The sequence below is a fragment of the Phlebotomus papatasi genome, chromosome 1 (genome assembly GCF_024763615.1).
Source record: "Phlebotomus papatasi isolate M1 chromosome 1, Ppap_2.1, whole genome shotgun sequence".
Lineage (NCBI taxonomy): Eukaryota > Metazoa > Arthropoda > Insecta > Diptera > Psychodidae > Phlebotomus > Phlebotomus papatasi.
The window spans coordinates 47,762,797-47,787,645 of NC_077222.1; the positions used below are offsets into that span (position 1 = coordinate 47,762,797).

Here is a 24,849-nt window from a genome sequence, read left to right on the forward strand (position 1 = left end):
ATGTTCTCCATACGTAGAAGTATACAGTACTTATGCATATGTATACTTCATTGAACAACTTAAGTTATGTGATCATGAGTCAGGGATCGCACGATTATATTTCGTATATAGAAAAATTATAATTTGCAGTTTTACTGGGCTACCCAATTGGGTATATCATTTACAAAAATGACTGTCACCCTCATATTGTATTTGGGAAGAATGACCGTAAACTTTCTGGGTATAGCAACAGGGTTTCCAATCCCTGACTATGGCAATTGGTAGATTGTGTAGTCTGAAGTGAATTTACAGCAGTGAGTGTATTTAGTCAAGTTGAAGAGAGCGAGTCTGATGGTCTCGTGCGGCGGTTTCTCGAGTCCGTTTCAGCAGCTGTTTTCTCATTAAGTCGCAAAGAGATTCTAGTGTGACGATGAATTCATCATAGTGCCAACGTGCAGTGTGTGTGCATATAATAATTATCAAAATAATTCTTTCTTAATCCACTTAATTTCCTGGGACATGTAGAAGGTTCCATTTCTCAAGAGAGTTGTGTGTGGCAAAATTCTCCGTTGCTTTTCTTGATGTTAGTTTGGCGTTTATAACATCTAGCCAATGTACGGCTGTACAGTGAAAACAGTTAGGAAAACAACACCGGGAGTGTTTAATCAAAGAGATTCTTCAGTTTAGTGTAAATGAGAGAAATTAAAATTTTGTTTTTTTTTAGTCTTCATTTCTTTGATCAAAAGATTCTTCCAAAACCTACAACATTTAATATCCAATATGTGTTGGAGGGAAAAGAATGATGTGAAATAGACCGAAAAAGAAATATAACTCCATCTCCCATAATCCTATTTAGATATAGGATGAAAAGTAAAACGAAAAACTAATCTGAGAATTCTACCCTAGTAGTTTGATGACAGTCTCAGTATAATTTATTGTTTCTAAACAATACAACACGAACCCCTCGCATCAGGAGAATTTCATTGCGGAGGAATATTAATCAATAAATCCCTCGGGCGTATCACCATAGACTTCATTAGGGAGTATCGGTGGTGCATTATTGTTATCGTCGCTCAAAGGGTCATTTCTAACATAAAATACTTTACTGTGATGAATAGTAAAACACGTAAAATCATGCTGAACAAGAATTTAAGTTCCTTAGAAGACACCACAGGTTTTGTCTCCCCAACAACGAAAAAAGAAATTTGGATAAAGAATACAAACAAAATTCATTCTAAAGAGTATTCTTAGCCGTAAGGATTTCCTTTCAACGTTTAGAGAAAAAAAAATAAATAATTTGTTTTGTATAGGCTTCTTCTTTGGCTCAATTCTATATCCATTTGCAATATTCACCCAATTCTACCTGTTTCTATTTTTATTATTTTTATACCTCATCTCACGAATGAGAGGGAAAAAATAAGAAATTGCTTAAGAAATGAGAATAATAAAGAAGATAATTGATGAAGGTAGAAAAAAAGAAGCAAAACATGGGATGGCAATCGTATCCATAGGTCCATTATATCAACAAATTCTCTCTCTCGTTCTTTCTTGTTTTTTTCTAGTCACCCATGAACCTTACGGAGACCTTTTAAAAATTGACCGAAAGATAATGAAACTCCAGAGAGAGGGTCTTCAGAAAGATGCTGCACAAGAGCATCCACATGACTCATTGAGTTTCTTTTTTTTTCTTTTTTGGAAAGATGCAGGCCCTCTAAAAGTGATGACAAAACCAACTTTAATATTTTACTCTTTCTAATTATTAACTAAAGTTACATATTACACGACATCAATTCAACCATTGACCGTGATTGCCTATTTAATTCAATTATATTTAATCATAAGGCGAAAAAGGCAGAAATAATAATAGTGGAATAGACTCCATTGGTACAGGTATATATATAAGAAATGAAAAATTTCTTAGAAATATATCTTGAACATGTAAAATCTTTCCTGTTGCTGTGAATTATCAAATACACCCTGGGGGAAGTGAATCGTCGCAAAAGAAACGAGTTTAGGGTTTATTGTTACTAGTTGAGTTGAGAAGAGACAACATTGAGAAGTCTAGATGAAGATGATAAACTTTAAAAATTTTATTTGAAATTTGAAAAAGGCTAATCAGATATGAAAGATTCTAAAAATACTTTGAGATAAGGTTGTTAATTAAAATAAATACGATTTTTTCAGATTTTTTATTTGAACTTATTAAGAATCTTTAAAGTCTTTTTTTGGGTGAGTTTTAGGATTTGACTCGGTCAGGAAATGTAAAATTCTTTAATTTGTAGCCTATTTTTCGAGGATATATTGAGGATTGTAGCCTATTTTTCGTGGTTTTTCAATAAACTTAAACTTAAACTTAATTGGTTGAAGTACAAAACTTCATGGAGTTTGAATTGTCTTAAGGAGTTTAACTATTAAGCCTTTGTGTCAGGCAGTAATTTGCACTATACATTCTTCCCACACAATAATCTTATCAAGAGAGATTATTATGATCCTCATTATTTTTCATTAAAAAACCCAAAAGCATGCGACTTTTGTTAACTTATAAAGCTTGTGAATAAATTTAATAAAGGGGTATAATCCTAGCTTCTTATCTATTAAAGTCTCAACTCTATCTGCGTATATCTCTCTATCCTAAAGATAAAAGAATAAAGAGCACTATTTTCCCTCTAATTTCGAGCAAAAACGGACAGAATTGAAAGCGATGAATTGGTTAAAGGAAACAATAACAAAATCCTACGTGTAGGGGCTCAATGTATTACAAGAACACGATTCTGACTGATTGTCAGTTTAAGCTATATGCAGGTTTACAGATAGTATAAGATTCAATTGTTGCCTTGGGAACACTTTCCTGTCCATTGCACCATGGGATTGTTCATGGTACTAGGGTAGTTTTCTCATTGTAATGATTCTTCATGGGTTTCTATTTCACCTGAAAATACTATAGGATGCCTCGTGTAATGGCCATAATGCAAAATACCTAGAAGGGATCGTCAATTGTGGAGTATAGCAGTTCAAGAAAAGAAAAAAAAACACAGTGAAGATTTCTTTCTTAAAAAAAAGTTCTTCCATAATAGTGGTGTTCAGTGTTGAAGACGGTGAGTGAAAAGGCACCATAAGCCATGGAATCGTGCTTCCCACCACTTGCCGGTCTTTCATTGAGAAGTGGCAGTGGTACGAACTCAAAATCACAAAAAAATCGTCATAGCACCGGTGGTACACCGAAAGACAATCTAGGCGTGGATCACAAAGACTATCTTCCCAAACTGGAAGTGCTCCAAGACTTGGATTTGTATTACATTCGTCAGATAGCATGTAGTCTAAAGGTTTGAATTCATTTTGTTCCTCCTGATCATTTTAGAATTCTTGTTATTTCATTCTATATGCATGACGATGGATGCCAGAGTTTGAACGTTTTTACTTATATACCCGCATATTTTCCAAAGACAAAATATAGTTGTGGGTGGGCTAGAGGCTGTCTACAACTTCTGAATTTGAGTAGCTCTTCCGCTGTCAAAATGAAAAATGCCCTTTTTGCATAATCATTTCCCTTCATCTTAAATTTCACACATGCTCTTGGAGAAAAGTTCCTTGTGGACTTCTTTCACTTCATATCTCCGCTGCAGTATGGTAAAAATTGATGCACTTACTGAGACGCAATGTTTTGATGTTTGCGAACTGATGCCAGGTGAAGATCACTTTAATCAAAACACGATATTGATGGAAATAATTCATATTTTTGTCATGGAAACCCCATGTTATGAAATTTTTATGGAGAGAAGACCCTCGACAGTGAGGTATTTGATGAATGTTGACGAGACTGCCAAAAGGTGCTTGCACCTTTGGACATTTATTTGAAAATTACCAATTGAAACACCTTTTCATATATGACGTGATACGAGTCCGTTGAAACAGCACCATTAAATCTTTCGTGTGTGTACATAAAGGGTATAATAAAACCACGCCTGATACATTCCTTATTGCGTATAACAGATCAGTTATTTGTGGTTTTCTCAGGAGAAGTATTTCATCTCCAATTTGTTCGTCAAAAATAATCTGACTGAGCGTGTGCCATTTTTTTCAGTCGCGACAGAAAGGTGTTGATTTTCTTGGTAGCAAAGCGCATGTTTACACTGAGAAAAATCAGATCGTTTTTATAATATTTAAATATTACTTTTCAGATGATCTAGATCTATGTGTAATTATATTGAAAGTCTCATTAACAATCGAGAATCAAAATGAGAACAGTGGTAGAATCTCTCTTCCTATTAGTTTATAGATTACTTCCTATTTATTTATGATCTATATAAAATCTAAACGATCTTCGGACAAAGAATTTGAATTAACTTTTCTAGTTGCTTAAGTGGCAATTTTTTTCACTTTGCACATAATAGTGATAATATGTCTAGAAATAGCAAGAATTGACGGAAACACTAGACCTTTCTTGACTTTCGCAATTTTATTCTTTACGACGTTTCGAGTATGAATGTCCTCTTCATCAGGTATCGGATTTTGTTGGGAAACTCACGTACAGGCGGGAAATGGTTACACTTTTTTGGACGGGGATCACAGATTCCACTTTTTAAGTTCACCATTCGACTGATCGACACCAACTAATATGATTGTCTAGAAATAATATGTTTCAATATTATTATTATGTCTTCGAATTATTTATCGTTTACCGGTTCATAATCGATTTGAAATAATTTAGAAATCACTCAAAGAATCACCCCAAAAATATCTTAGGAGTAATAAAATTGAATTGCAGATAAAAATTATTTATCAGATATGATGCGTTTCATCATCTGTTCATAACCGATGCGAATCGGTTCAGATAAAAAATTCAAAACCTTTCCAATGAGCCCAAACGTGACCCCATTGAATTAAGAAAAACGCTTCTTTGAGCTTTTTTAATACTTGACCTTGAAAAAAATCGTTTTTAGGAATGATTCAATGGTATTTCGAGCAATCCCAAAAAGATGGTTTTGAAAAAACATGGTTTTTTGGTGGGGAAGGGAAGGGTGGCAGAAAAGTAAGAGGCATGTTAAGGGCCAGGATCAACCTGTGGGGTGTTCTTTGAAGGTCCCAAATCTCTAATTAAATATTATTTTTGTTAATTTTGAGTTTGTTCTGTTCTTGCAATCAGGACCACTGTTTTTGTAAAGAAATGCAAAAATAGAAGAAAAAAAACGTATTAAAGTTCTAAATTATATTACTGCTATAGAAGTTTTCAGTAAGATGTAGGAGTAATTATTAAAAGTAAATACGAAACTACAAATTGATCATAGATACATATATGCTTTTAATCTATTTAATTGCAAAAGAGTTCCTTTTAATATTTTTTTATAGCAACCAAGTATATGAATTCTGTGTGTAAAATATCAAGTCACGCTAAAATTGTGTCTGGTTTTTGATGATAAATTCAAAGAAAATATAGGTCCTTTTTCGCATATCAAGCATTTCTTGGGGTGTGGAAAAAGAATATATCTCAACAGCTGCAGCATTTTTATCAAATTCACATGCGACATTTTATATTCAATGGAAATTTTAAGCTTTATATTTTCTTGCACGTAAGACAATGATGTAATTGTGTCTCACTCTCAAAATATAACTCGGCAAACAATGAAATTCGACGGTGTTATCAGTTACGGCAGCATGATAAAGAGGTTGCAGGGAGACATATTTTAGCTGCCTTCCGGACTTATAAATTCTCTTTACACTATAACGAATAATCCGCGATATTGTGGTAAACTTAGCGATGAGGCGCGAAAACGTGTGCAAAACCTTCACCATGGATTGTCCAAATTAAGCGTTGACTTTTTTCGAGACTTGTAGCTTCTGTGAAGGTCTCTGTCCCATTTTTCTTGCAAAATGTTAAACAACATGTGTAATTTTCATTATGATTTTCTCCAACGTGTAAAACATACAAAATATTTAGAAACATCTTCAAATACTCTCATGTGTGTTGTGATGTTTTAAAACATGATTTTCTAAAGTAAATACTTATTTTCTTTTTACATTTGACTCCAAATAATGTAGTTTTCTCACATGGATGCTTTAGCGATTAAAAATAGCAATTAATACAGAAAAACTTTTAAAAAAAATTGCATAAACCAATGAGAAAAGAGACACACATTAGGAGATTTTCTATAAATAAAATATACCTCACTTTTCTCTTTAGAATTTGAGGCCAAAAAGTAATGACGTTTAGTTTGTGTATGCATAATATTCTCTTGCAGCAATTGAAGTTTATTTTATTTTCCTATTAATACCACACCAACAGACGATTAGAAGACACAAAATTGTTTATATATATGTGGAGAATATTTCAACAAATAACTTTGCTTATGAATGCAAGTCTACAATTTTTGCTATACATAGTCCCCTAAAATGATGAATATTATTGCAAAAGACCTAAATTTGTCAATTTGGCATATTTAACAAATTGATTTTATGAAGTATAAAAAAAATGTCTCGTCTTCAGAGTTTCGCCACTCTGTGGTCTGATTTCAATCGAACAATTTATGCTAAGCTTTTCAATTTGGGAATGTTGAACATTGAACTTCTACTCTCCAGACTTATTGGAAATGTTCTTGAGGTCAACCACAATCACATAGTAAATTAATCAGAAAGGAAGATACATTGACATATCTTTAGTAAGCTGTTTTGGAAAATATGCTGAAAAATAATTGATATGTGATGAATTGATGGAATTCGTTTGAAGTGCAGTGACTGTTTATTCATTTTCTGAAATTTTGGGAATTGATTGCAATGCAAAATAATATAGGGGAAACTGGGGCACTACCAAACACGGGGTAGCACCAAACACTGCGATTTTTTAATCATATATTCGACTTCTAAGGACAAGACCTATAGGAATTTATAGGCACTATAGGGATGCTTGTCTACTGAAGAAATGGTTGAGATAGTCCAAGTAGTTAAGAAATAAAAATTAGTGTTTGGTGCTACCCCGTGTTTGGTGGTGCCCCAGTTTCCCCTACAAAGATATAAATTGATTAAAGTACTAAAAAAAGTTCAGTTAAAAACTTTTTTTTAAATGATTAATTTTATAACTAAAATGAATATAGTTAATTTGAAAAAAAATAAGAATTTTTTAAAAAGGAAAGAGCATGTTAATGGCTCCAGGATATACCTAGGGGGGATGTCCCCCGAAGCTCCAAATCTCTTTAAATTTTATTTCAACAAATAAGACTGCTGTAGGGTGGAGTAACCACTTATCTCTACTTTTGGGAAAATGTGAAATTAATTTGATTATAACTTTTGAACCCTTATTATAAGATAACTCAAATTTGACACAAAGTTACTGAGATGAATTGGCTCCTGATTCGTCAAAACCTAGTCCCCGGCGAGTGGCCTTCAAAATTGAAGCCAATTTCTTACTTTCACATACAAATACGTATGGGAATTTTTCTGCACTCGTGATCGTTACGCTAAATATTTAAAAAGTGAGAAGTTTTTCCGTATTATAAGATACCTTTCCGTATGGAGGGATAAATATACTAAATTTTTGGTTAAATAAATTTTTTCCTTAGAGCACTGTGAGCTGAGTCCGAGATCAATTTAGGTATTGGCTTCAAATAGCTCCATATAAAAAGGCCAACTTGCCAGACGCTTGGTCAAAACAGTAGTATACAATTTAACGCTGGACTACTTAAAAAATTGATTTTTATTAACAATGCAAAAATTAACACTTCGTTGCCACTTTTTACCACTTTTCGCCAGTTTTGTAACCACTTATCACCACCTTCTTGAAAACGTCCAAACTCGATTATTTTGAGCAATATTATGCAAAGTGTTTAAAGATGATTACCTGTAGACAGAAATAATTGTATCAATAATTAGTCAATATATCCGGCTTGGAGCACCCGGTAGAATATTGTCTTCGATGAATGTCCTCTTGTTATATTTATCACTGAAAGACACTTTTTTACAATTAAGTTACAATTTATTCTCATTGAACTTGTCTTTTTCACTGCTCCTTACTTACTACTTTTTATAATAATTTTTATTTTCTGAAGTTACTATTTTAATCACTAAACTGCAACACAAAGAATACATTCGGCATTTCTTTTTCCTCATGATCACCTTATTATTACTCACTTTAAATGAATTTTCTTCACTTTTATTTGGGAAATCAAATTATTAGACTGTTGCAGAGAGTAAACAGAGCAGATATGACAACTGAAAATCTACGAAATGAAGTTAGTGTCGCCTATTGAAAAGCAATGGCGATAGGTGGTAAAATCAATTCAAAACATTACCACTCTCCACCATGCCTCATTTTCACATAAAAATTATATTAAATGAAATATAATATTATTACAGATTATTTACCCAAAAATGTAAATTTTGTTCGATGATAATTTGATGGCACTTGTTGGTAAGAAATATTGGATTCCATGTACTTGCTTAAAATATTGCTCTAAAAATGCTTAAAATTTTAAATCTAAAACGAATAATTATTATTTTTCGACTCTATACGTAGCAGCAATAAAAATGCAAATAATTTTGCGGCTCATTTATTTCATAAATCGTGAAAAATAGCGATTTCAATATAAGTATGGCGAGAAGTGGGGCATTGGCGAGAAGTGGTGATTCCACCCTATATACCGATTTTCAATTATGCTCAGAAAGTCAGGTATTAGAGACAGTTAGGTTCAGGGCCTAAGGTTAAGTCGAGATACTGCAATAATAAAGCTGAGATTGTAAGGAATCTAAGCTAATAAATTTCGATCAAACATGTATACTTTTGAATTAAGGCTTTACCCTCAGAAATATGAATATTGCACTGAAATTTTTTACATTTTTGTCAAGAATAATGCATAATGTAAGGAAAAGGATATAGTTTGTAATTGCACACTTTATTGTGTGTATCTTGTGTTACTTTCAAAACTTTCTCATTCCTTATATTTTCGAATTTTAGTATTAAATTCTAAATCAAGTTCGTAATAAATTGTAAGTTTTAATAAAAATTACATTCACATCTGTTATATTCCCGTCAATATTTTATTTCTACAATTTTATTAAAAAAAAAAGAAATATAAAAATTATCAAAAATGGAAAAATATGTTTTTTACTAAACCACAAAAATAAAACAAGCTAAAGATAAGCTATAAATTCTGATATAAAAAAAACTCATTTATATTTGGATTTTAACAAAGTTAGTGTGAATAGTTGACGCTAGGCAGGATTAATGATATAAATATAAAACACAACTGAATAAAACGAATTAGTCTTACAAGTAATTTAAGATTTAATATTCTCAGAATTAACTCTAAATTAATTGAAAGCATTTAATTTGAAATGGTAATGACACTTAATTTTCTACTGTTTTATTTGATTTAAATTTATGATACACTTGCAAGTGTTTTTAATGGTGTTTTCTTCCAAAATTTCCCATCTTAAGAAATTCTGCTATTTTTTTTTAAATCCGTAGTCAGTTTGTTTTGTCTCAAAAGCATTGATGTTTTCGTTCACACGATTGTTGTCTACAATCCTAAGAATTTTTCCATAAGTGTATTTCTCGAATATAAAAAAAATGGTATTCTACTAAAAACAATCTCAAAACAGCTCAATTGGTGTGAATCGTATCCCCAACAAGATTTTCAGCTTAAAGCTCATTCCTTCACAATATTTCGAGGTGAATTCCCTTGAATTGTTTAAATACCCGTTTCCATTGCACTATCATTCTTTTCCTCAGATATTCACCAAATATGCAATAACTTCAATACCATCAGTATAAGAGGTTGTACAAAAACCTCAGTTTAAATGTTAAGATGGTGAGACAGAGAGAGGGAAAAATCCCTGAATAGAAAATAATTTAGAGAAATAAACTTTTTTGAAATATGCAAACATCGCATGAGAATCTGAGACTTTTTAGGAAGAATTTGAAGAGAAGAATTAAGCAGGGAAAGGTACTCATTGGAATTTGTTACTTCTTCCGGTTACCAATGATAGAAAAATTCAGAGTAAATTAATATTCAGCAGCCGTGTCTTGTCTATAAAGAGAGTCACCAAAGTTATTCAATGAGGCGAACACATGTAAAATGTCCCTTGTGTGTGCTAGAATTAGAAATTGTGGGTTGAGTGAGAACATGTATCCGTTGTCATTGCACAAGTCTGTCGAATTGTCTCTCCAATTTAATATAACTGCACAACTGAATGTAATAGAGAAAATGTACCAACGAGCACAATTTATGAAACAAATATTGGGTGGGTGGATGTCTAAAAGAAAAAAAAACCTTGACAACTACTCAAATATTCATAAATCTCCATTCAATCAAAATAATGTTTTATTGATGAGAACTAAGCACTTTACAAATAAATTCACATGCACCAGAAATTCGTGCAATTTTTGTCTTCCGCCAAAATGTTCGCACTATGTAGACTATGTGGGTGGTAAACAAAGTGCTTTTAAATAGATATTTTCTATAATTAATACATCACTTAAAGACATAAGGTGATTTTTTCATTGACTTTCGAAATCCAATAAAAAAGTCAAGTCATTAGCATGATTGTTTTATGAATAACAATTTACAAAAAGGAAAAAAAAACACACGGATGATTTGAAGTTGTTGATTTTACGACATTATCAATTACTTCATTGATGTAAACATATTTAATAGAATCTATTTGATTTTGTTTTAAAATCTTGCATTTTCTAAATAATTACTATGGTTTGTTAGTCCAGTTGTAATGAAAAAAAAGGCTTTGAGGAATATTTTAATATTCTAATAAGCAAAAATTTTGATTTATACTGGAAAAATAAGCTTAAGACATTTTGAATTTTGTTTATCAAAATCAGATTTATTTTAATTTTATCTAAACTAACAAAATAAAGAGGTTAGAGCTCAAATTCATATGCACTGAGAAAAAAAGAGGCTGCGATTAACTTTATTTTTCGTCATAACTTTAACACTTTTTGGGTGTAAAAATATATCAACATTTTTTAATGTTAATTTTACACCTTTTAAGGGTAAAATCAACATGAAAGAAGGGTAAATTTAACCCATAATACACCTAAAAAGGGTAATATTTACACCGTTTTCGGATCAATACTGCAGGGTAAAATTAACATTTCCGGAATGTTATTTTAACTTTTTCGGATTTCTCTCAGTGTGCTTACCTAGTATTGTTTGTATTTTATAAAACTAGTCTGGCCGTTTTTCTTTTGTAAGGCAAAAGTGTTCAAGATTAAGGGGGAAATGGTGTGTTGTACGAGATAAATTGTTATTGTTCTTAGCTATATTTTTAGTTGTGAGAAACTGCGGCACTATCGAACACGGAATAGCACCAAAAACTGCGATTTTTTATTAGATATTAGACTTCAGAGAACGATAACTGTATGAATTCATAGATACGTGAGGGATACTTGTCCTCTGAGGTAAGGGGTCATCATAGTACAAGTTGTTTAAAAATAAAAATCAGTGTTCGGAACTACAGTATTCGGTGGTATTTCAGTTTCCCCTTTATAATACAGTAGACTCCCTCAAATTCGGGCATTTGAGACCGAAATGTCACCCGAATTAGAGAGAAATTCGGACGTCAAGCTGTTTGAAGTACAACGTATTTTTGTTCATCTGCATGAACATATTACGTTTACATACTCCTATTTATTGTAAATTTCATGAAAGTCCATTAAAAATGCAAAAACACATCATAACTAAGACAAACCATGGCAAATTTAAGGCTATTTGCTTCATTAGATAATCATAATCAAACTTGAAAAATTTTGACAAACTTTTTTCGAATTTAACTGCCGCCCGAATTATAAAGTAGCCCCATCTTAAAAGAGCCGAATTAGCGAGAGTCTACTGCAATAGAAACCAAATTTATAAGGGTATTAGGTGAGATTCTTAACAATCTCACCTACTATAATCCTAACAAAATTTCATGTCCTCCGATCGCGCTCAAACTTGGCCAAAATGTGTTTCGCCACTTCCTGATCACGAATATATGGGGGGCTAAGTTACGTTCCCGGCCGGCCGGCCGGCCGCACTTTGGAGCTTAATAGCTCCTAAACTAAAAAAGATATCGACTTGCGGTTTTCGGCAAAGGTTAAATATCGTATGAAAATTGCAACATGGTGCATTGACCCCCCACCCCCCACCCCTCCTTCCGCCATTTTGAAGACCCCCCTTTTTTGTTTTCTCAATAGCTCCGGCCCTGTGGCATTCAGCGGACTCAAATTTTAGTATGTTATAGCTGGGCCTTAGAGCTTTCCATCAATACCAAACTTAAGGTCCCCCGACCCCCCTGACCCGAGCTATAAGGGTCCAAAAAAATTTTCTTAAAATGGCCATAACTCCGGTTCTAATTGTCAGAATTTAAAAAATGAGGGCTTTTTGGAAAGCTCTCGTGAAATGCCACTTCCCCTTCTAACATCGCAAGTTCATAAAACCACCGCTAGGGGCGCTATTATTAAAAAGAAAATATTTAAATCTTAAAAGTTAAATAACTCAAAAATTCCTTATGCAATCGGGCTGAAATTTTAGTATGTTGTAGCCGTTGATTATACCTATCAAACAAAAAAAACCTTAAGTCGATCCATAACCCCTGACCCGAGCTATAAGGGGTCAAAGTTCGAACATTGACCGGCCTCTATCTCCGGTTCTAATTAACATATCGACATAAATTTTACCTTTTTGGTTTCGTCTCGATGAGCACTTTCAGATGGAAGTTCAAAAAGTCACCACAGGTGGCGCTGTGATAGCGTCAAAATTCATCGAAATTCAAAGTCACTTTTCTCAAAAACGGCATTGTGCAAGTTAATGAAATTTTAGTATGTTGTAGTCCAGTCTAGGACGTTTCCAAAATGGTGCGTATGCGCGCTGTGGTTAAAACAGAACCGGAGATATGAGGGGTCAAAGTTCACAAAATTCAAAAAATCATATCTCCGGTTCTATGTGACCGATTTTGATGAGTGAGGGCTTAAACGAAAGATCTCACCAAATGCTACAACTTTCTAGAATATTTGAACTTCGTGGGACCAACACCAGGGGCGCCACAGTCGAAAAACCAATTTCAATATCACATAACCTCAATTATCTCGACTGTCGCTAAACCGATTTTGATGATTACTTCGACACAATTGTAGAACACATTTGTCTCTACATTTCGTCCATACATCATTTTCCGCTCAGACTACGCTATCACTCCGATTTTGCCGTTTATGTGTAAAAAAAATGATTTTTCCCATAAAAACGCTTTGAAATCACTCAGATGCCAATTTGACTGCCTCTACTCCACCAAGACACTTAAAATAGGGTTTTAAATGGAAAGTCCCACAAAATACAACAATTCTTTGAAATAGTTGAAGCTCAACAAATGACTACTTGGGGCACTCTGGATGAAAAAACGAGTTAAGAAACAAAAAACCTCGCTTATCTTGGCTTCTGAGTAATCGATGAGATCATGTTCTATGGGAAAATTATAGAGAACATTCTGGTCTACATTTCATCCATATATCACTTTTCTATCAGTTCATCCAAATCCTTGATATTTTGGTTTAAATACAAAATTTGTATAATTTCACGAATTTGATTCAAGATAACTGAATGGCGTCTCCCAACTTCAGCTCCGAATCGAATTTGCATGCACTCCGAGTTATCTCACGTTAAGAATCTCACCTACATAAGCCGGTTAGGATTATCTGTCCCTTTCAGAATTTGACCGCTTTCGATCATCCTTGTTTATATTTTTCATTTTACAAGATTTTTCCTAAATTTATTTTTAATTTCTTAACATTAGGATGTTTAATTTAAATACTTTTAAATATGTTATCCCGAATATCTTAAATTTCTAACTACCGGATTCCTTTTTTTTCAAAATCTATGAGATGTGTGCGAAAATGTTTTTGTCGGTTTAATATTTAAGGAAAACCGAATCACAGATCTCCCGGAATGAACCTATAAATACTCTTTCGAAAGAGTGAGATCACAAAATCCACATAAAATTGCTAGAAACTATCAATTTGTGGAGAGAATAGAAGAAAATATTTAGAGATATGTGTGGTATATATAAATGCAACTCGCTGTGATCATAAATTCTCAATGAATCTTCACACGAAGAATTTGGGTATCATTTTAAAGTGGTTTCAGTGACATCTACGGTGATAGAAGAGGAAACAAAGAAATGAGCATCTATTTTGGGGATAGTCATAAAAATGGTGATAAATAGCTTCCTGGATACTTTTTGGTAATTCTTGTGGATATTTCCACTTGAAAACGTGATAGTTTATGTTTAACTTTTGCCCAATAGTTGATGACAATATTTTAAGGATGTTGAGTCGGGCATTGAATGTAACTTCCTCTTAAAAACTTCTGTCCTGTTTTACAAAGAAAAAAAAAGAAGTATATTTGCTTCCTCTGACCATTAATGTGCAACATAATGTTTGTAGGCCAATTTACACACTCTGTTGCCTTTACTCTTTCTTTCATCTTCCAACATTTTATAACACCATCATCTCGGCGGTGGACCATACAAAACCCATAGTCAATGGAGTCAAGGACAGCTTTTAACAGCACGATCAAAACTCTTTTTCTCCATACGGACAATTTCATTAGGTTCATTACTTCAGAGAAGAATATTCATTTAAACTATAAACCCTATTCGATGAAAATGTCGAAAGAGAACAATTAAATTCAATTGCAATTAAGAGTCTTTTAATGTTTTAGGCTTGCCTATAGAATTCTAGAAGTGTCTATAGAGGCCATTTGAATCATTAATTGATTCACTATTTACAATTTACGTATACGCATCTGATCACCGGGAACCAGAATTAGAATAGGATTTTGCGGAATATTTAGAAAGAAAGAGACACGGTTTTGCAAACATTTATTGTATGACTCAATGACGTTAAAGATGAAGATTGGAGATGAGATCATGATTCTCACGAAAATTCTTGTTATATACTCTATCTCGGGTAAAAATCTGAAAGTGCCATGTAACACGTCGCCGAAAAGTGAATAATCTTTTTGAATTTATTTGTAAAATTCAATAGAGGTTGCAAGAAAGGCTGCAATTCAGTGAAAATTCCCATCCAATATATAACCATAAACAAAAAAGAATAATTTCAACAGAATAACATATAAGAATTTAATATAAAAGAAATATTGTTAATTGTATTGAGAATTGTGAAGCTTGTAAAATCAGAAAAAAATGAGAATTATATGACCCCTTTCTATATCATCTTGATAATCTAATGGTACGACAGAAGCGTTAAAAGTTGCGTAACTCAAACATTTTTGTTCACTTGCCACTCAATTGTTTGGAATTAACGCCGACGCCAATGTAAATTAAATCTCACACATGTCTTTCAATTGCTTGTCTCATTATCCTACACTTTATTCATAAATGGTTATCACATGGAAAACTCAATAGAATTTAATTGCTACAAAGTGTTTGAATGTGGTGTATATAAGAAAAATCATCCATCAGCTATATTGAAAACATTTTTATAAGCACTTCAAACCACTTTTTATTCTCATAAACAATTAAGCTAATCATCATGGAAAGTGTTTTAAATTACTTTTTTTTTGAATTTATTGAAGGTGCTTAGAGTAAGTGTGCCAAATTCCGGCCAGCTTGCAATTTCGGCCACCTTTTTTGTTCCTCGAATTTCCATGAATTTTTAGGTTTTACATATTCTAGAGATTATACAATGCAAAAGAATAACAAAGAATGTCGCTTTGACAAACGAGATGACGTGAAAAAGGCATTGGAAGAATTCCTGAAGGGCAAGGAGCTATGAGAATAAACGTGGCCGAAATAGGGCACCAAAGCTATGTCTACATTTTTATTCATTTTAAAATGTATTAAGAATGATTTTAGAGTAAATAAAGACGATAAACTGTCTACAAGATTCTAAGCAACACTCCTTAAGTAGAAGGAATAAAAAAATCAATTTCTATTAAAGATATTACATTTCAAACTGAGACTTTGGCGCTTGCATGCAACTATGCCGAAATTTGGCACACTTACCCTAAATGGTGTTTACCTATTCTTTTTTACAATTAAGAATGTGCGTCTTGCACTTCTGATATGGTTTTCTTTTTTTTTAACAAAAAATCGTATTTGTTTCTGGAAACTTTTTGCATTATTTTTATTTTCTTTTTAAATTATCAGGAGTTAGATTTGGAGCAAAAGATCGACTTGGAGATCAAAATGCGAGAAGGCTCAGCTAAATTGCTGGCAGCTTGCAATAATCCAAAGACATCAGCAAAGGGTGCAGGGTATGTTGGGAATTCAGCATCGAATGCCAACAATACGCAAATTCTCGAGGCGGCGAAGAATCTGCTGACGTCCAATGAACGCATGACAGCTTACATGGCGGAATTGCAGCGACGGAAGCGCGATCGAGACACCACACAACGGGCAAAGCCCACCGGAAAGGTGTCCCTCAGTGAGATCCGGATGCCTCTTATGTGGAGGGATACGGATCACTTCAAGAACAAGGGAGATCACCGACGCTTTGCTGTGTTCTGTCTGGCCAAAATTGGTACTGAGATCTACGATACGTCGCTTCTGTGTCCCGTGGACAGAAATCTCACGGATATCACCTTTAGCGATGCGATTCTCTTGTGAGTTGTACACAGAGTGATCTCATAGGTCAATCTCTTATGCTGATTTTTGGTTGGATTTTTTTTCACAGTTCTAATATCACTCCCGATTTCGAGCTGAAATTGGAGGTGTACGCAGTGATGATGGAGTCTGACTTGTCGATTGCGTCAACACCTCGAAAAATTAAAAACACCATTCACAGTTCAATTAGTCGAACGGTGGGCAAAAGACTGGCTGCAAATCTCAAAGATGAACTGAATAATACAAAAATGTAAGTGAAATTTTAAAAATTATTTATACAAAATAGGGTTTGGTCTATATGATATAAATACATTGCATCACTGACACTAATCTATTATTTATTTTTAATATGATAATTTTATTCAAATTTTATTTTCTACGTAACTTTATTTTTGGTAAATAATATTTATTAATATATTCAGATTAGTAACCTATTGTAGTTCAATTCAAATTTATTTTAATCGAAATGGAATAAAGATAATTAGAAATAAAAGATTATATATTTTTATATTTTTGGAAATAATCAAAAATAAAAGAAATGAATATAGAAAAAAGATCAGAGCGTAATCGCGACGAATGGATTACAAATTATTAGGTCCTTAAGGAACCCTCTACTAAAAAGTTAATTATTTTTTTTATAAATTTTATAAAAATTATAAAAAAAATTAATTATCAAAAACAATGGAAAACACGGTATTTTTTAATGTTTATTTAAAAAGATTTGTATGAATATCGTCAAAAATGAAACCACATCGCGTTTGTATGGTTTTTTTTAATAGTTCACATTTAATATTTTATTCAACCCTCTGACAGTTACCACGCGTCAACTTACGCATCAAAAACACACTTTTACAGCATTTAAATTGACATTTACTACGTTTGTTTTTACAATTACCTATAGAATAAATGTCAGAATAAATTTACTAATTTATACTGATTAAATTATTTAAGGAAATTTTATAATCACACTAAATGTGATTTTTGGGATGACTATCTTCGGACCGTCTTACCTTAAAAAAGACTTTGAAGAAGTGTTCTTTCAAAAGACTTTGACCCATGAGAAAGTTAATGCTACGATGGAGATTTTGTGTTTAAAAGTAGAGGTGATGAAATGTATTATGCTTTGCGAAATGCAGGAACTCGTGACTAGGTATAGCTATATTTCAAAAACACATTCGCATCATTTTTCGTTTATCGGTTCACGACCGTTTTGAACATGAACCAATTTCTAAATCATTTAAAATATAGTCCAAAATGCCTTTTTAAAGAAAATTTCCCCCCATCCTTGTAAGCAGAAACGTCAGATTTTTTTTAAAAAAAAAGGCAATTTTTGACGAAAATTACTTCTAGTGTGTAGACACCATTAAAAACAATATAATTGAATTTCTGATTGAAAAAAATAGTAATCGGTTGTGAACCGGTTCATAACAGATTAGAATAGGTTAAGGCTTGTCAAGAATCCCACGACCTTTCCAACGAGTCCAAATATGATCCGAATTATTTGAGAAATACGCTCTCTAGAGCTTTTCTAACTTTTGACATTGAAAATCCGTTTTTACGAATGACTCAACGGTTTTTTTCAAACATGGACGAAGTTTCCGCTTAGGTAACTTCTCAAACATATCCAATATGAAAAAAATCGCTCGACACATTTTCTAAAAAAAAACATGGTTTTGGAGGGGTAGGGTAGGGATGGAACGAAAATGTGGGACATTTTAATAGCCCCACGGCTTAATAAGGGGTTCTCCGAAGGTCCCAAGTCTCTATCTCTAACGGTTTAGCCTCTAGGCGTGATAACGGCCGGGCGAACAGATGAACAAACAGGCTGACGTCAAAAAAAACTCGAAACTTTATATTTCAAAATTCTACCAAAATACGACCTTTTAGGGGTTAAAAAGATGAAACTCAAAATCTAATGGCGCTGGCACACCTTTTCAATTCAGTGAATTTCAACCGATTGTAATTCTACCTCTTACTCTTTCAAAGTAAAATAAGATATATGTGTCTCTTTCTGTCAAATGAAAATTGAAATTTAAATTCCAATTTCAAATTTAAATTTCATTAGACAGAAAGAGACACCTATATCTGATTTCACTTTGAAAGAGTAAGAGGTAAAATTTCAATCGATTGAAATTCACTCAATTGAATAGGTGTGCCAGCACCATAAGGATTACAACTGCTTTCTCTGTGGAATTGGAGCAGTAAAAATTAAATTGAATTTAAAGCAAAAGAGTCCCAAATCAACAGTGCAACTCGTATCGTCAGGTTTGCAAGATGGATCGTCTCCCCGTGATAGAACGTATTTTTGAAAACTAGTCACTACGTCTAACCCACTTTTTTTTGTAAAATATATTGCATTTTGTTCATGTTACTGCTCGAACTCAAATCAACTTTTTTTCAACTTGTCATCATACTGGAGTATAAACGGTTAAAGATATTAACTTCCGGTCTTCCGTTACCTCTAATAAAACACAATACCTCCAGACGTTTTTTTTCTTTTCCTCCCACCTCCCTCCATTCCAATCTAAAACCATATTTTTTGGTTTATTTCGAAAACGTCCTACGATATTTTTCATTTTTTGGATATGTTTTAGAGGTAGTCCAGGCGAATATTTCGTTCAAACATACCTATGACCTAAAAAAATCGCCATCTTGAATTTTTGAAGGAAAAATTTTAACTACTTTGGAGAGCCTATTTGTCAATCGAATTTAATCGAATTGGATTTTTTTGGAAAGGTCTTGAAATCAATTAAATATCCGAAAGAACTAGGGTAAGTGTGCCAAATGTCGGCATAGTTGCAAATATGCACTGAAGTTCTAAGTTTGAAATGCAATATTTTTAATTCATATTGATATTTCTTGTTACTTTCTTTTCGGGAAGGTTGTGTGGAACCTTGAAAACTAGTTTATCATCTTTGTTTTCTTTGAATCACTTCCTAAAATATTGAAAAATTAATAAAAATGTGGACATTGCTTTGAGTAGTATTCCGGCCACTTTGAGTGAAATTCCGCCCACCTTGTTTGTGAAGCAACGGATAAAAAATTTCAAAGCGTCATACGGAACGGGTTTAATATTTAGTTTAATACGTTTATATGGCCCACAAGCCCTGATATCTTCCCTATAATTTGTCCTGAAGGCCTGAAGGGTAGCATCTCAAATTTACGCGCAGATTCCCGTAGCAATTTGCCCTTCCTGAACTCTTCCAAGGCCTTTTCCACATCATCTTTTTCATAGAAGCGATGGTTTTTTTCTCTGGACATTGGAGAACTCAGAAATTGAAAAACTCGAAATCGGGGAAATTTTCCCCGAAATTTAAAGATTGACTTAGTATTAACATAAACAGAAACAATCTTTAATGAAAACTAATAAATTTTCATGAAAAACGCCGAAGGAAAACCTTTTGCACTTTACCACAAATCACAAGACTGCTAGAAACACAATCGATCTGTCACATTTTTTGTAAGACTCTTTCCACACTTAGTTTTTACAACGCAATTTAAATTCAAATTATACCTAAAATTTGAAGGTCTATGTGTTAATACATCCTAAAATAAATAAATATTTAAAAGCAAAATGAATTCATTGACTATTCGAAGATTACATACATAATTTTAATTAATTTATTTGCATGGCCGAAATTACACTCAAAGTGGCCGAAATTAGAAGCTGGCCGAAATTTGGCACATTTAGCCTAGCCTTTTTTGTTTGACTGTATGGTTGTAAAAGGGGTTCCGACTTGAGAGAAAACACGGACTGAAAGAATTTGATATGAATTGCCTACTATTGGGAGCCCATTTATAAAATAGTTTTTGAAATACCCCCAAATGTATGTGAATATTTTTTCACGCGGTAAATTTGAAATACATTTCTTATGAACCGTCGGCTTTAAAAATATTTTGCATACATCACGGCATTTTCATAACTTATCCCAAAGATATCTCCTGCAGATACGCAATTGTACTGTGCCATTGGAGATAATTCTCGGGGTTTTTTTCGGTCCCGAAAAATTCTTTCAATGCGGAACTCCCTGTATAACTCATGTCAGAACTATTAAGAATGTATATTTCTTTGTTAATGTTTGATTTTGAAATGCTTTTGTGATTTATGAATCAATTTAATCGCAAGTAGACCAGTAAACACCAAAAGACCATGCGATAAACTAATTAACGGACAGCTCTATCTCGTGAGTTCAAGCATTCCGCAAAGCTGGGACGCTTTGCCATCCCTTTTAATTTACAACGTCATGTATATTGTCGATTCTTTAAGAAAATTATAATATTCATCGCATTTACTAAACTTCCATTTGAGGAAAAAACTAGGTTTTTATTTTATATGAGTCAAAGCTGCTTTTATTCATTCCTAGACTTCCAGATAATACCTCACTCATCTGATCTGATTGCAATTATACATATTTTTTACGGAACATTTTTCTTAACCTGACGATCTCTACTTCAGTAAAATTATTCTTTATTTATTTCTTTAATTTTAATTATTTTTTTAATAATTTATTTTCCTTTTTGAACTCAATAGATTCAGCAAAATTATGTTAATCCCTCTATTTTTAATCCCGAATTTCCGCTTTGTACACATAGGGGAAAATTTTAATAGAGGGAAGTGGGGCACTTTTGAAATTGTGATTTTTTCCTATGTTTAAATGGAACTGAGCTATATCATAATGTAATTTAGCTTCTCAATCTGCTTGTGCACCTAAATTATGTCACAATAAGGCTCAATTTTATATAGAAATAGGTGAAAAATCCCAATTTCAAAGATGCCTCACTTCGCCCTATATCATATAATTAAAACATAAAATGTTCTGGAAAGTTATAGAGCAGACACACTTAATACAAAAAAAAATCTTTTGAAACTTTATTAATCATTTCTCATTGCTGTAAATTGAATTCATTTGGTTAATTTTCTATTGCAGAGGCCCAAAGTATGATTTAATTGCTACAGCTCATTTAACATTGTCTGATGCCTCGGATCTACCTCACACACATGATCTGTGCCTCTCACCAAATAACAGCACCATGTCCCAGAATCCTGGTGGGAAATTGCCACTTTTTGGCCATTTCTGCTGCCGTTTGGCTCTTCAGCCGGACGTAATGGAGCAACCGGTGCTCATGGGGGACCTGAGTCTGCTGGCCAAGGGTTCTTGTAGGCCCATTGATGGCTTTGCCAGGCTACAAGCATTCCGACTGGAAGTGTGGGATGATGAAGAGACAATGAAGGCCAACATTCAGCCACGGAGGTGTTTGGATGTGACCAGAGATACAAAATTGAAGCAGAAAGGAGATACTGACTTTATTTTGTCTAATCTGGAAGAGGGAGCGCTCGAAGTGATTAAAAACTCATAATAAAAAATCTAATTTTTTTTCTATACATTTTTTTTTTGATACCATTTTAGGACTATACGTTCCGGACAAAATCGATGACGGAACAAACAAAGTGGTTAGCAGCCATAAAGAAGGCCATAAAGGAGCATCTGATGTGGGGACATATAACACTTGCGTTGCCAATGCAACTGGCATCGCCAGGTAGCAAAAGTTACTTCACACGCTCTTCCAGACAGGGATCTCTTTATGATCAAGTTCCAATTTTCGGTAAGTGTTTTTGTCTGCCATCGTAAAATATTCCTGACATTTCTCTCTCGATTACTATTACGAGTGGAAAATTACCGATTTTGCTTATCTTTTAGTGACTTATTTCTGTGGGAATATATACAGAAAAGTTGGACTTGACATTGATATTTTCTACCTAAAAAGTAATTTTTGCACATCCATCTTAATAAACTAAAATTTGTGGACTTCTATTGAAGGTTTCTTATAGATACTTTTGTTAAAGATTTTATTGCTGCAGATAAGTACGGCAGATGCATATGAGAAAAAATGGCATATTTCTCATAAAAAAGAAATTGGGATGAGAATAAAAATCTCAAAGCAAGAAGAAGAGACTAGGAAGAATTTGCGCAAAAATTTAAATTTCTTATCAAAACTGTTTATTTTATCTAAATTGGTTTTTATTTTGTTAAATTTATTCATTTGATCTGCATTGCAAATTAAATTGGGCAAATTAATTATATTAACTTATCTCAGTTAGTAAAGATTTTCAAAGAGCCTTGCAATTTTAAACATTCTAAAGAGAATTTAAGTTAAACAATAATGATAATATTTTAATAGAATAATTAATTAAAATACTTTAGTAACATTTCTTGATAAGATCATTTAAACTTGTTTATACTGAATTATACATGAAACTCGTAACTGCACTGAGAGAAATCCGAAAAAGTTAAAATAACATTCCGGAAATATTTATTTCACCCTGCAGTATTTATCCGAAATCGGTGTTAATATTATGCTTTTTAGGTGTATTAGGGGTTAAAGTTACCCTTTTTCATGATGATGATTTTTAAGGGTAAAGGTGTCAAATTAACATTGAAAAATGTTGATATATTTTTACACCTAAAATATGTTAAAATTATGAGGAAAAAAAGTTAATCGCACCCCGTTTTTTTCTCAGTGTACATAGCAAAGCGGTAAAAGTATGAATTTTTTTATAAGATTTAATTTTTGTATTTGTATATTCTCCATAATGATTTTTATGTTTTATGCACTTTTCAATGATGGTTCTCAAGTGCATATGCTTCATGTAAATTGCCGAAACTAAATTTTAAGCATAAGTAAATAAACTCATTTGAGCTCTGAATACAAAAACAAATCAATTTAAAACATTTTTATTCCAATCTCTAAACTTAATTACATTTGCCATACTGAGAATTGAATATTATGCACTATAGAACAAAAATTTCCTGAATATTGTTTAATTAAGAAACTTTTAATTGCTCCACCTTTTATACCCTTAACTTCCAGCACTTGCTAAAATGATTCATGAATATTTTATTAACTTTCTGCTAATAAAATAAATTTATACAGTCAAACTTTGTACGTAAAATAGTACTGAGAAACAGGAATTTATATTTAAAATAAATATGGTTTGAACGTTGCTGCCTGTAAAACTATAATTTCAATATTTTGAAATTAAATTTTGCATTAAAGTGATTTTCTATCAAATTAAAGTATCCCAGAGTTGCAGGATGCTCGAATTCATGACTTAGACGCTATACCTCAAAAGTACATTCGCGTTATTTACCGTTTACCGGGTCACAAAACCGATTTATTGAACAGATTGAATCACTTAAAAGATCGCCGAAAATAGCTTAGGAATAACGTCATTGAATTTCGGGGAAAACGCGCTACCTTTGGATGATTTATGTTTCGCACAAATATTTTTTTTTCAATTTGTTATAAATGAATTTGGCCAATATTATAATATTACATTTTACTAGGTAGTCCAATACCTCAAATTTTCAGAAAAAAGATATATGGGTGAAATCCATAAGAAACATAGTGAAAAAATTGAATTGTCCGAATTTGAATCGTCCGAAGGTAGCGTCCCCTAGTTATCGATTATGAACCGGTTCAGTTTTATCGGAAATTCCAAGACCTCTCCAACGAGCCCGAGCATGATACCACTCGGTGGAGAAATACTCTCTCTCTCTCTAGAGTCTTTTAAACCGTAAACCGTAACGACGTATGAAGACGAAATATCCGCCTGGAAAACCTCAAAAACATATCTAGTAATGAAAACAATCGCACGACGCGTTTTCGAGGAATCCCGAAAAACATGGTTTTGGTTTAGGGTCCACTTAGGTGTCATGTTGTTATGTCTTACCATTTGGCTTTTAGATCTGGCGAGAGCCGGACGGATCAAACGCACAGACGGACAGCGTGACATTAAAAGCTCAAAACTATTTTCAAAATTCTAAAATAACATTATCTCGAAACTTATCTCTTTTCTTCTCTCTCCCTTTCCCTTTATTCACCCGTCAAACACGTCAAAATAGATTTTTTTATTTCTCAAAACTGGCCATGGCGATTTCGTTCATTTTCGGATATATTTTGGAGGTAGTCCAGCTGAATATTTCATCCTTTAACACCTTTTAACCCTTTAAGGACGAGAGGGTCAAAAATTGAGAGTCAAAAAAATCACTTTGTCTGATTTTTCAGATGAAAATATCACTTTATAGTGTAAGTGTGCCAAATTTCGGCATAGTTGCATGCAAGCGTCAAAGTCTCAAGTTCGAAATGTAATATTTTAAATACAAATTGATTTTTTTTTATTCTTCCTTTTGCAAGAGTGTTGCTTGGAACCTTGTAAAGAGTTTACCGTCTTTATTTACTCTAAAATCATTCTGAATACATTTTAAAATG

At 33.0% G+C, this 24,849-nt stretch overlaps 1 protein-coding gene across 9 annotated transcripts in view; it reads left to right on the forward strand.

Annotated features, from left to right (window-relative positions):
* Positions 1 to 24,849, forward strand: part of LOC129799484 (rhotekin-like) — a 68,387-nt gene that overhangs the window by 39,823 nt on the left and 3,715 nt on the right. For 5 of the 9 annotated variants that reach the window (XM_055843401.1, XM_055843393.1, XM_055843395.1 and 2 more), the window contains 4 exons: positions 16,123 to 16,577; positions 16,649 to 16,828; positions 21,507 to 21,918; positions 21,987 to 22,182. In XM_055843401.1, the coding sequence (XP_055699376.1) occupies positions 16,123 to 16,577; positions 16,649 to 16,828; positions 21,507 to 21,918; positions 21,987 to 22,182 (1,243 nt within the window). Of the gene's footprint in view, positions 1 to 188; positions 1,870 to 2,923; positions 3,303 to 16,122; positions 16,578 to 16,648; positions 16,829 to 21,506; positions 21,919 to 21,986; positions 22,183 to 24,849 lie in introns of those variants that run through there. The other 4 variants (XM_055843400.1, XM_055843399.1, XM_055843397.1 and 1 more) reach the window with 4 other exon arrangements.